Below are 12,595 nucleotides of genomic sequence, written 5' to 3'. Positions count from 1 at the left end.
AATGGAGGTTTTTCCGACTAGCGGAGTCGGAAGCTCCCCTTCTACACCCTGGCCCCGGCAGCGAATCAATTTATACATGATACATGATCCGGCCTGGGAATGGGGAGGAAGGCAACGGTCCGTCGAATAGAACCGTGATCGTTGGCATGGGAAGCGACGTTCGATTTTGCTGCTTTAATGTCGAACCTAATCGAGCTGGTCACACGAAACTCGGGCTGTTGTTGTGAAATATTGTTGGGAGTTTTTTTCCTCACCTTGCTCGAAAATAGAACTTTATTGAAAAGTGGTTTAACTTTTTTTTTAAATACCCTTCTGACCCGTACTGGTACAGAAATAATTCGACTCTTAATTAGGGGGCGTTAGGTTACGCACGGGCGTACGGGAAAGCCAAAGTAACAACACGTGGCCTCACTTACTGTGTCACAATATTTACACTTCCGGTCGGTACCGTTCCCGCTAATTATCGGGTGGCACCGACCACTTTCGCGCTCGACTGTCCTTCCCCTTTGGAACTAGAATGGAAACAGCAGCGGTAGGACGGTTCGCAGTTTCGCAGTTGGGTTTTTTTTAAATAGTTCAGAATTAATCATACACAAAGCCGGGGTGTGCCGAGGCCACATAGGGCGAAAATAAGCTTTATACATTTTTATACACACTCTCGCTCGGGAAAAGGGTGCTCCGAGACTGTTTGCCTCACAATCTCGAGCGAATTGTTCTGACACGTGGCCTCGGTGGGCACGCCTTGGTGGCCGTGCTTTATTTAGGCCACAAACACACACACACACACACATGAGCATAGGACCACAAAGAAGTCACCAGCTTAGCTTCGGCGAAAGAAAAAAAAGGGACACATTCTTGTAAAAAGGCGTACGCCAGCAGGACGAGTTGGCCAAAGTGTCAAGTAGCAAAGCCCCGAAATGCATTAGGGACAGCTTGACACACACACACACACACACTCACACTCACACACATACACCGCGGCGAGGCAAACGATAAGCCGCGACACCACTGGAGAGGTAAACGGGTGGGTTGGAAATGCTGGAAATAGAAAGCATTTTTCGTGCGAGTGCTCGAGAAGAAGTAAAATAGAACGTGCCAACAACAACGATAAGCAGGGAGTGATGGAGGAGACATACACACATCCACTCGACTAAATGGAAAAGAAACAACAGCAGCAGAAGCAACCAAGTGAAGGAACACACACAAAGAGAGACGTAAGAACCAGCGATTCCGGCTGGTAATGCACGGTAATGCACTAAACCAAATCTAATTGCTGAACTCTCTTCTTCCGTGGCGGATCAAACGACGTGGAGTGGACACACTTTTGCGTATCAAGGGGGAAGGGAGGGCAGCACGGCAGATGGTGTCTCGGAATCGTGACCCCACCTCCCCCGCCATGTGTTGCGGAGTGGTGGTGGTGGTGGTGGTTTGTCCAAAAATTGGGAAATAAACTTTGGCCAAATTACTTAAACATAAAACAAAACCATCAAACGGTCATTTTTTTGTGTGTGTGTCGTGTGCTCATGTGTTCAGTCTCACCCATTTTTCGGACGGTTTGTGGGTTTCCTGTCCTTGTGTAGTGCCTGTGCACTGTGCCACCGAGGACGACATGTTGACAGCAAGGAAACACATCACGAGTTACCGGAAAGCACTAGCCCACAACAGTCGATGGCAAAGTGGAAGTAAACTTACTTCAAAGGAAGCACCATGAGTCTTCCAGTGTTTTTTTTTGTGTTTTTTTGACGACGGCATCAGTGCATCCTTTGGATCGTTCCCTTGGCGTTTTGAGAAACGATCGTTGTGCGCTGTGTGTGTGTGATATAAAAAAAGAAACTAATATTGTAGTTTTCCAGTGAATGGTACGTACGCTTTTATTAAAAATCGAACCGCCAAGTTGTTTTTCCCTGCTAGTCCCTAGTTTCTCTACAACGTTTTAAAAAAGGGGCTTTTACACAGCTTTTTTCATTTTTCACCTCTCTACTGTGAGCTTTTGTGTCCTTTTGTTTACACATTTCCATTTTTTAAATGGCTTGCATAGAGATTTTGAGCTCCTTTTTATTATAACAACACACAACACACCATCAAAGTTTCTCCCGGGACCGCACGGGCCGAGAATTGAACCCATGGTTCTTGGTGTACTAAAACTGAGCATTTACCTCAACCACTGTGAGGCCGTCGCTGAGCGCATATGGTTAAAACTCCATCAGTATATTCGTGACCGTCTAACAGCAGAAACCACATTCACAATCGCGTTATTTGTGCGTTGTAGAACGAAAGTTATGCAAACGCGAACCAAGCAAGCTGCACGAAACGCATAATCAAATCGCTCAGTGTATAGCATTTGCTCACGGTTTCCCAGTACAACTCCCAGCGCCAAAAACCCCTCCGAAAGCCAAAAATGCCACGAATCGATGATGAGTTTTCGAAAATCGCTTTCCCCTCTCTTCCGCCTGTAGGTAACGAAGGCCACCAGTACCGCCAGACTCTCTGTTTCACCATCCACGCACCGCCGGCTGGCGTCCATTTTAACCGCCATCGCACGGTTTTTCTTTACCGAAGAGCGCCAACCAGCATGCAAACCCCCCTCCCGATCGCACATACATCCAGAAGCAGCGTCCTACCACCGACCCACACGCCCACCAATCGGCGGCCGGTCGCTGGCAGCGATGATAGCAAGAGATTGTATATTTTATGCGGGATACATTAGCCAATTTCGCGAAAACCGTTTTACGGACAGTTACTAAAACGTTTTTCCCGTGCCTTCGAGGCGAAAAAAGGTAGTCGCGGCTATGGGAAGGGCAACGAGGCGGCCGGGGTAGTGGGTGGCTGTGGGACGGTGCAAATGGAAAACGTGCTGTAGCAACAACAACAACAACAACGACGACGAGGACGACACGAGCAATACAGAAAAAAGCGTAAACGATCGTAATTAAAAAAACATGATTCCTTTTATCTACGGCAAGCATAAAAAGCTTAATGTACGTGCACACTTTCGTTTCGCTGCTCCATCCAGGCTCGCCCTTGGGATGAAATAGTCCTGTCTGTCTCTTCATTTATCTCTCTCTCTCTCTCTCTCTCTCTCTCTCTCTCTCTCTCTCTCTCTCTCTCTCTCTCTCTCTCTCTCTCTCTCTCGGCTTCCCTTCATGTGTATGCAGCGCTTTGCCATCCTCTCTGCCACTGCCTCTCTCGTGTCGGTTCCGTTTGCGCGGGTTTCTTTCATTGCTGCTCAATTTCAAAATCATCCCCCTCACGGGTCCTGATAGTGGCCACGATTTATGGCGCTTGGAGGAAAGAACGCAGCCAACGTCAGGTGCGGGTGCTGCTGCGTATCCCTCCGGACGCAGCCGAAAGCGTTTGCACGGTGCCCGCGTTGCGGGATATCGATGTTGCTGACGGTTGATGATGATTTTCATTCGCCCGCGAACGGACCCACCCGCTTCAGCTTTCCATCGTACAATTTTCGATTTCAGCCGTAAGCCAAAATCCCCTACCAAAAACCCCTCCTTTGCCGGCGCCCATTCCGTTCAATTTTCCGCGCCCCAACTCGTCAGCATCCATTCATTTTCCCGTCCCAGCATCCGACGACGACGGTAAATTATTACGAAACGAGCCTCGGGAAACACATGGCTCACATGCGTACCCCGGTACGGTTTTGCGTTCCATGTTGTTGCTGTTGTTGTTTTTTTTTTTTGTTGCTGCTCCAACGGACCAAACAGGCATTTAAATGTACTTTCAATAAGCATTAAAAAGGCGAAACCGTTTTTGTCTCATTTTCGGCAGGATAAACACTAATAAGAGCTGAAACCGAAAAATGGTGGAGAGTGGAAGCGAACCTTTCCTTCTTTTTTTTCGAGTTGTTGCTTCCACTTTTCGTTGATTCTGGCCTTTTTATTCTCGGATGGATGGCGTTTGAAGCGGGAGGGATTATATTCCTGCACTTTTTTTGTTGTGTGGCGTATTTGGCTCGATTTCTGTGAGTTTGCGTGTGTGTGTGTGTGTTCGCTGCTAAATTCTTTGCTTAAAAGCCACATATCCCGTACATTGTTCGTCGTTCTGCGAAGCTTGTTCCCATGTCTACATGCCGATCAATATTCTGCCCAAAGTCGCGTTGAGAAACGCATGGAAATAGAGCTCTTATTTCTTGCCAAAAAAAGGAAAATTTCATCTCAAAAGTGTTTGCCTTATTCGTTGCCTTGCTCATCACAGCTAGAGATGCCTGGAAAATGGGGAAGCTTTTTTTGGGACAAGATATAGCACACTCCCAGCCAGTGTTGCAAGAGGAAAACTCTCAAAGTCAAGGATTGTTTTATATATTATTTTTTAACATTTTATCGTGTCTACTTGCGACACTTATGACAATAGATGATATTTTAAATGAAATTTTAAAACATATTCCATATTCATTAAAATAGACAACACATGTAACAAATGTGATAGCTCCCGCATTTTTAATTTAATTTAAAGTAATGAAACGATTAGGAATTAGATTTTTTAGTACTTTTTGATGAATAAAAAAGTAGTAACTGACAACATTTTGGTGAGGCCTTATTTTTATTTAAGTTTTTATTGTTTATATTCGTTAAATGGCATCGTAAATACATCAAAAGCAATATCAAAAGTGTTGATCGTGCGATACAAAAGAAGAACTTCAACGCCTTCTTCGATTAAAAGAACTGCGAACTGACAAAAGGCGTTACTTTCTGTACTAGTGTACTAGTAAAATAGAGTAGTTTATCCTAGTACATAAAACAAATCCTTACCGCCTGAGTCCGTGGCGATTAAAGCTTTAAATCCTCGACTGCCGTCCGCTTCGTCGGAACTTCTCGGAAGTGCTGGCAGTATCATTCCGGGGGCATATTGTTCATCTCACCCAAGCAACGGAAAATACCACATCCGCTAGCTCAATTTGCTTCACCCGGCTCCGGTGCGGCACGGGGCAGCGGGGAAATATCTGTCCCATCGTACGCCGAAACAAAGCGGGGCTAGATAACAGACTGAAACTACAACAATAAGCCTTCTTCTAGCGTCGCGGACTACTACCGGGACAATGGAGAGGGATGGAGACCGGAAAAACAACGCGATATAAAAATAAAGCACACGCTGAAAAGGGACACGCTGAAAAGGATGGTTAGGGATGGTGCAGAAAAGGGGACGGTGGAGGGAATTGATGTGAAAATGTTTCCCCGACATCCCCTTGCTCCCCATTTCTCTCTGACACAACACAGCACACACACACACACACATACACACTTACACAAACTTTGATGCGAGAGCGTGTTTAATAATTTTCGCAACAGAGAAGAGGATGTTTAATGACTTTTTAATGGAAGCGAGCAAAAAAGCGCATGTTTTCTATTTAGATAGATAACTGGATGAGAAACCGGTGCTGTGGCGTTATGCGTGTATGTGTGTGTGTGTGTCTGTTGTGCGAATACAGAAGGAACAAGGGGAAGTTTGCTCGGCTTTGGGAAAAGCGTTTGCAAACTCTGGCATCTGGGGTGCATGGTGGGGCTTGATGATGGCCGGGTTTTCCTCATCCCATTCCCACTGGCCTTTTTTTGCTTTTCCCTTCTTGGGGTGGAACTATAGCCGAGGGTAGGTAAGGACAGGGCGCAAGGAATCAACTTGCCACAACAACGATCAGCCTCTACCATTTCGTTGGGGTGTGCAGGAACGAAATTCTCATTTTCTTGACGTACCTCGTCACTCCCTGTCAAGTATCTCCCGTCTGCCCCTGGGTTTAACGTTTGCCGGGCCGTTTCGGTGCCGATGTTCGTTGGCATATCTGCGTATTCCTCCCATCAAGCTGATCCCTTTTTCTGCAGGGCGAAGCCAGTGCAAACTTCCACACACGGCTAAGGTCACGCTGGACCGATTTCACCATCTTCCCTAGGCGTGATAGGGAGCTGGGAGGCACTATGTGTGGGTTTTCCATTTCGTTTCCAATAATCCATTCCATGGAACAGGGAAACGAAACACGGAGTTCACCGTGGAGTGGTTTCTCTTTCGAGAAGAGGAACAACTTAAAGTAACAGAACGAAAGAGCTGACTGGAGGAAAACCCGGAGCAAAACATCGCCGTGTCACCGCCCGCACGGCATCTTGTGTGGCCCGTGTGGGTGCGATTTCTTTTTTCCAATTTTGCGCTTCGCCTGTGATGTGTGACGTGACTTTTTCCCCCGGCACAGGACCAAACACCGTTCTGAGCGGGACCCGGACACCGTGAGCGCCCGAAGCGATACGCGGCACAGGCGGCGGTCACCAGCGTCAGCGGCAGAGAAGGATCGCATCGTCGATAGCGTTTCTTATCGTCCCAGCAGGGTGCGCAACGTTCGAAGCATGCTGGCGCGCTCCGGCCATGATGATGAGCATAATTTCTTGTGCCGAAGCGAATAGCTGCCACCACGCTTGGTTCTCTGATCCGTTGTCGGTCCGTCTCGGTTTGTAGTGCGGCATAGCTTGAGGCGTTTTTGTGTTTGAGAGTGTGGGGGATATATTTCGCTTCCACGGGGTGTTACCTCGGTGTCCGGACGTTCTGTGTGGGAGAGGAGATTTATATGGTTCCAATGTGATGAACTGGTGATGAAGATCGACTTTGCCCGAACAATGTACCATACTTTGTCGATTTGCGTGTCCTATCGAAATATTAATTACGATTCTGCAGCAAAACCTCCGCCCCAGCAGCAGCAGCAGCCGATGCAACTATTTCGAACGAGATCGTTCATTTAGCAATGCGATTGTGTCCTGTGTCCGCCATCCGCCTTCGCCCCGTCCTTCAAACATCAAACGGAAACGGTACGGCAAGAGCCATTTCGAAAACAGAACTGTCTCCCGATGGCCCAATGGCCGGTACGGTACCGTTTGATCAGGTTGCCGATAATAGCAGGAGCATAATTATCGGGTTTTTGTTTCGACCCGGACACACACGTCGCTACGATTGCGTCCTGGGTGAATTAGTAATTTTCATACGCAGCCGCATTCACGCAGCAGTGATAGTGAACCCGGGCCTGGTCGCAACATTTCGTCTATGCGGCTCGGCAGGCTCAAACAATAGCTATACCGGGTGGTGCTGCGGATGCGGAGAAAAAGGGGCCGACATTCTGAGAGAGTGCGTGAGTCGGGGTCGGGAATTGAATTCTATTTCAATTCCGACATATGTATGCCCCGAGGGCATCCAACACGCTGGGAGGTGGGCCCGGAGAGCAGGTTTCCTAGCCGCACGACACTTTTCCGTCTCTCGTCTGGGCCTGGGCGCTGGCGTACTGGGATAGCCTGTTCGAGATGGCCGGTACCACCTGGCCACTTCGTTTCGAATTCAGCTTCGTGCAGGTGGTCGGGGTGGCCGGGAGATGGGTGGACGATGTACGGATAATTGTACGGCCCAGGAAGGCGCACTTGATGCATCGGAAGCGGGAAGTGGTCCTGATAATTCTTCATTCGTTCAACTGCAGCCCACTGGAGGATGAGTCTGCACGGACGAGGGGTTGATTGGGTTGGTTTTGGATATTTTGCTAGTTTTTATCTGAAATTGTATAATTGTATCTTGTACAATTTGTCATTTGCCACAGACTGAGACACGGTCGTATATGTCTCTATCTTTTTGTCGTTTATCAATACTTCACTAAACATGATTTGAAGAATTTTGAATTTATCAAACATAACTCCTTCAAAACTTAAGAACTTTCTACGCTTTAGCAAAAAATGCAATCTTTTGCCATTCAAGTCAAGTGCTGTTGCTATGCTTTGCTCCAACCCTCCATCCTGGGTTACATCGCAACCAAGTGACCCCGAAAAGTGGTCAATGGATCCGCTCACAATTAGTCACAAAACTCGGCTCGTCCCACTAGAGAGTTGCGGAAAGGTCACCGACTGGCCACCAACACCGTCTTGGTGACATTTTGGCCCCATCGCCGGCGCTGGGCGTGACATAGACAGTTCGAAGTGTGTCGCTTGTCATTCTTAATTTAAATTAATCTCACTTAATAGGACAGACAAGAAGAGGAATTCTAGGGCGGAAAGAATTCAGGGAACCGTACTGTGACGTCAGTGGCTCTTTCGTCAGTTTTTCCCTTCGATTCGAACGAAGGAATGATGATGGGCCTTCTTTTTGTTTTTCCTATCCTTCCCCTAAAATGTGCTCTCTTTTACCAAGAAAGATCAATTGTCATCCAACCGATGTTCTATGCATTTACATTCTTTTCCATTTCATTCGGCATTCCGGGAAGCGAACAAGCCAGGCCACACAATGATACATGCAAGCTCCACGCCGGATCCCGCCATTCATGTCTTATCGGTCTGCATGGAGGAAAACTCAACCCATCGAAAGTCAACCCACGACCATGCGGGGGTGTCCAGTTTTTCGCCTGTGTTTTCCCCGTCTGCCCTTGTTGCGTATCGCCGACACCCTCTCCAGCAGCCCGATGCTCAACTGTAGCGTTAGGTGAACGTGAAGCGTAAGTGCTTTTGAATGTAAATTGCTCGGAAATCCAAAGTGGATTTAAACAGTTGTTTTTCACAGCCGGGTGCCCGGATCCCGTCGGCAACCCACCCACCGAGTACGGCACTGGTACGGCTAGGGCATCCCGTATTCTCCACAGGGTTGTTCGATTTTGAATGAGTATTTTCCTCCATGGGTTTTTTCTTCTCTCCGTTCTCTCTCCCTCTCTCTCTCTCTCTCTCTCTCTCTCTCTCTCTCTTGTTCATAGCTCAGCATGTGCATTATACATTTTCCACTTGCCTGGCACACTGTTCCGACAGCATATGGGTGTTGAGTTACAATGCTCAAATGTCCCCGAATGATTATCGGGGTCTTGTCTCGTCCTACCAATCGCACCCTCGGACACGGCGCGCAGTAGGCTTTGAATTGATCGATTGTAATGCCAGCAGCGATATGCAGCAGGGAGGGGAGATGGAAACGGGTCCTAATAGAAGGGTACCTGCTGCTGCTGCTGCTGCTGCTGCTTCTATTCAGCATCATTAGAGGGAATAGAGTGTTGCCCTTTGCGTACGAAACAGATTACGGAGGCGTAGAACTGCTCGATGACAGCTTCGGGATGAGGCTTTCCTCTCCTTGTGATGTTTTGTGCTGGCCGCAACAGAGCAACAGTTGAGCGTTGGTAGATCTGTGCGCCAGAGGCTCTCACTGCTATATCATTCACTATCTTAGACGTGAGATCTTTGCTTGAGCGAACAAAAAGGGTTGAAAAAGGGTGGATGATGCTGTAACATGATGCTGATTATCTTACCTTAAAAGCTCTCGCACTCGATTCCGATGGGCTACGAATTAATTCACCCAACCAAAGCAAACATCTCTTTTGGTGGGGGATATCTTGGTTTGTGAGTTGGTTTGCGTTTCTTTTGTGTTTTTTTGTGTTGTCAATTAAATTTGCCAATTAAATGACAATATTGTACAGATTTATTTACTACCTTTGTTGCTGTTGTTTTGCATCATTCCACTTAAAACGTGCACTGCTCAGTTTATGTATTTTATTTATTTGTAAAAGAGGGTGGTTTTCATTCATCAAAACGTCACAGCTCTAAACACTTATCTAAGGTGGCAGAGGCCGCGATCGATCGGCGGGCTCAAATATGACAGGGATAAATCATTTCGCACGGCGCTCCCTGCAGCCCCTCCATGGCCGCCCGGTCCAGGCTGGTCAGCAGGCGCTTGTAGTTGTAGTTTTCCGCCACCTCCGGGCTGAACATTTCCGCTCCCTTGACGAGGGCATGGGCCGCCCGGGCGTACTCGTCGGCGGTGCGAGGCGCCCGGCAGGCCGAACGCATCAGGCACCCGTCCTGGCCGGAACCTTCCGCCGCCAGATAGCCGATGATGAGGTTCGCTTCACCTGGCAGCAAAAAGCCCCCACTGCCAGCACCTACAATTGCAGAGGCGTGGAAAAGAAGGAAAAATACATTTAGCCCGTTTGCTTAGAAGGTGCAAAGAGGAGAACTCATTAGCGCGTTGCGCCGTGTAGTCTATTGTTGCTATTGTCGCAGTAGTTGCGGGTAAAGGCAACACACTATTTCGGGTACGGCTGTGCGGGCCCCTGGGTTTATGTGCCGTTTCCGGTGTTTTGTTCGCGCATCAGGGAGCGGAGAGGACAATCGCTGCATGAAGCAACCACTGGGGTGTTCCGGGGCGATGCGTCCAGTAATGATGATGATGATGGTGGTGGTGGTGGTATACTCTTACCTTCTTCGCTGCGGCCTCGCGCATACTGGCTCCAGTTGCCGGCACCGATCAGACCAGCGGCAAAGATGAGCGCCTTCAGTAGAAACAGAATCAGCAGATTCGTCAAGTTCAAGCTGAGCACCTGTACGGATGTGGAGCGAATCGGAACGGAAGCGGGAAGGAGGTGAAAAGAGGGATAGAGAGAGCGAGAGAGTAAGAAAAACGCATCCATTATGGAACGATTAATTAGTTAGTTTTACTTTTCGACTGCGGTCGGTGGAAAGAAGTTTTCCCACTTTCACTGCGCGAGTGCGAAAGTAAAAGTTCAAAAGCAAAAGTTAAACGTTTGGCGAGTTGACGCAGGCGTTTGGATTGTTTGAGAATGGGCGATGATGGTGGTGTATGTCAATAGTTGCAGTTCTCATGTTTCGTAACGACATTATTACTTCAATTAAACACTAAATGCGAATAATTTCATTACGTAAAATGTGATGTAGTACGGAAAACTTGTATCATTTTTCACTTGCCGGTAGGACATAAACACAGCAACAAACACACGCCTGTACACACCTGACTATTGCCCGCCGAGCGGCTGATCATCTCTTTGGCAACGTACGCTGCTAGCTGACCGGCCGGGCTGGCCAGAATATCGCGCGCACTGTCGGTAAACCCACGCCCAACCGGGGCCTGTTCGCGGCCTGTTGGACGACGCCGATCGTACGGTGGCGTGTGCAGCTCATTTCCATCGAAATCGTGCACATTGCCGTACGTTTCCGGTATCACAAGCACCAGTATCAGCACCAGAAATGCAGTACCGAGCAGTAGTGCCGATTTCATCGTTGCAAAATGTCAAAAACTTTGTTACACACACGCTTTGGTTGAGCACGCTAGAGGTACTGGCACTGGCACGTTTCACTAACAGGCAGGAGGATCCTTACGGGCGGAGCAGAAGAACACACTGCGCACAGGTTGCACGAAACACTGAGCCTTGGGCCGCTGTCGAACTAACATAAATATCCTCTGGCGACGCAGGTAAGCTAAGCCGAGGACCAAGGGTGTGGGTCGCTGGTGCTGCACCACAGCTAGGCCAGGTAGAAAGACAATGAGACACAATTTTCCTCGCTACGCTTCATCCTAAACGTCGACGGCACCCGAAGGAAGCCCTCTGGTACACTGGAGCTGAGTTTGTCATGTTTTTGTTATTATTTTTTGTCTCTTCTTTGCTTACATGCCATCATTATTCAACCTTCCTCTAGCCTGTGTACCGATGGTTTCGATCCCCGTACTTCCTTGTACGCTCATCGGTGCGGTGCACACGCTGGAAACGATTTTGAAGCTCACAATGGAAAAACCTTGTAACAATGGCAGTGGCAATAGTTTCAGGTTTCAGCCTTACTGTCCAGCAAGCGGGCCGAGGGTACTTGGGCGAAGCGTCTCCTGGTGAACCTCTTGCTGTCACATTCCCTGGATGTGAGTGTCCAATGGCAGCACCTCTTATCGGAGTTAACTTCCGTTAATTCCTTTTGTTACATCTTGACCTTCGCCGCTGCTTGCCAAGAACTGCCATACACTGGTTGGATTAGGCAGGTTTTTTTTTGCTTTAAACAGAAACCATATTCTACAAAAAAGGGTAAGAAGATCATGTAATAGCAAAGGTTTCATATCAGTAAGGGAAAACGATCCACCTCTCCGTGAGGAGACGTTATCGTTCGGTGAAGTAAATTTCACCGCTTTTGGCATTAAATCATTTATCCGATAAGTGATGTGCTTAAGGGGCTACAAGACAATGACAATTTATTACAAATTGCTCCCAGTGAGAAGCCTGAAGAGTGAAGCACACTCCACAGATACAATGATTGCATAATGCGCACGTTAAATGAGCCGAACGAGATCGTGATCTTGTGCGCCGAGACGATGGGTAGAAAGTTTTGGAGTGATGATCTTAGGAGTGGCTGTTGCTAGGGTTTCGCTTTCAATCTTCCCGATCAGACGGCGAAAGAAGTGGGTTTCGGGGTGATATTGTTATGTGAGAGTTGTCTTTGCTGTAAATTGGGTGACTTAAAGTTTTGAAGTAATGTTTATATAGTGGATAAGGGAAATTGAATGTCTTAGTTAGGCACACAAAAAAATTACTTACATAAAGTAGGTTAAGCCTTCATTCAATTCCACGACTATGTTTCTATTTGATATAAAGGTAATATTACAGGTATTGAACACAAAGTGCAATCTCCATTTTTGTCTATCTGCTAGACTTTAAACTTTTGAACTTACCACAAATTACGATTCAAATGGCAAAACCTTGTTTGACTGAAGAAATCACGATCTTTGTTTTATCAAACTCATAAAGTAAATAATTTATTAAATAAATTCTTGCATACAATAAAATCCTCTCCAATGCAAACGATAACATACTTTCACTATTCAC

At 47.5% G+C, this 12,595-nt stretch overlaps 1 protein-coding gene across 1 annotated transcript; it reads right to left on the bottom strand.

The window, feature by feature from the left end:
* Positions 1 to 9,526: 9,526 nt before the first annotated feature.
* Positions 9,527 to 11,260, bottom strand: LOC1273475 (uncharacterized). Its single transcript, XM_312453.5, has 3 exons — positions 10,741 to 11,260; positions 10,192 to 10,312; positions 9,527 to 9,874 (listed from the first exon to the last, which is right to left on the bottom strand). The coding sequence occupies exons 1-3, from the start codon at positions 11,005 to 11,007 to the stop codon at positions 9,582 to 9,584; spliced, it is 681 nt and encodes a 226-aa protein (XP_312453.4). The 5' UTR covers positions 11,008 to 11,260; the 3' UTR covers positions 9,527 to 9,581.
* Between the last annotated feature and the right edge of the window lie 1,335 nt (positions 11,261 to 12,595).

Source organism: Anopheles gambiae, chromosome 2 (genome assembly GCF_943734735.2).
Source record: "Anopheles gambiae chromosome 2, idAnoGambNW_F1_1, whole genome shotgun sequence".
Classification (NCBI taxonomy): Eukaryota; Metazoa; Arthropoda; class Insecta; order Diptera; family Culicidae; genus Anopheles; species Anopheles gambiae.
This window is presented reverse-complemented; position numbering and strand designations above follow the sequence as displayed.

Coding starts and splice junctions, on each gene's coding strand:
- LOC1273475 (XM_312453.5), bottom strand. CDS start 11,007: ATGAAATCGGCACTACTGCTCGGTACTGCATTTCTGGTGCTGATACTG. Junction 10,313..10,740: donor GCTCGGCGGGCAATAGTCAG/GTGTGTACAGGC, acceptor ACATCCGTACAG/GTGCTCAGCTTGAACTTGAC. Junction 9,875..10,191: donor GCGAGGCCGCAGCGAAGAAG/GTAAGAGTATAC, acceptor CTGCAATTGTAG/GTGCTGGCAGTGGGGGCTTT.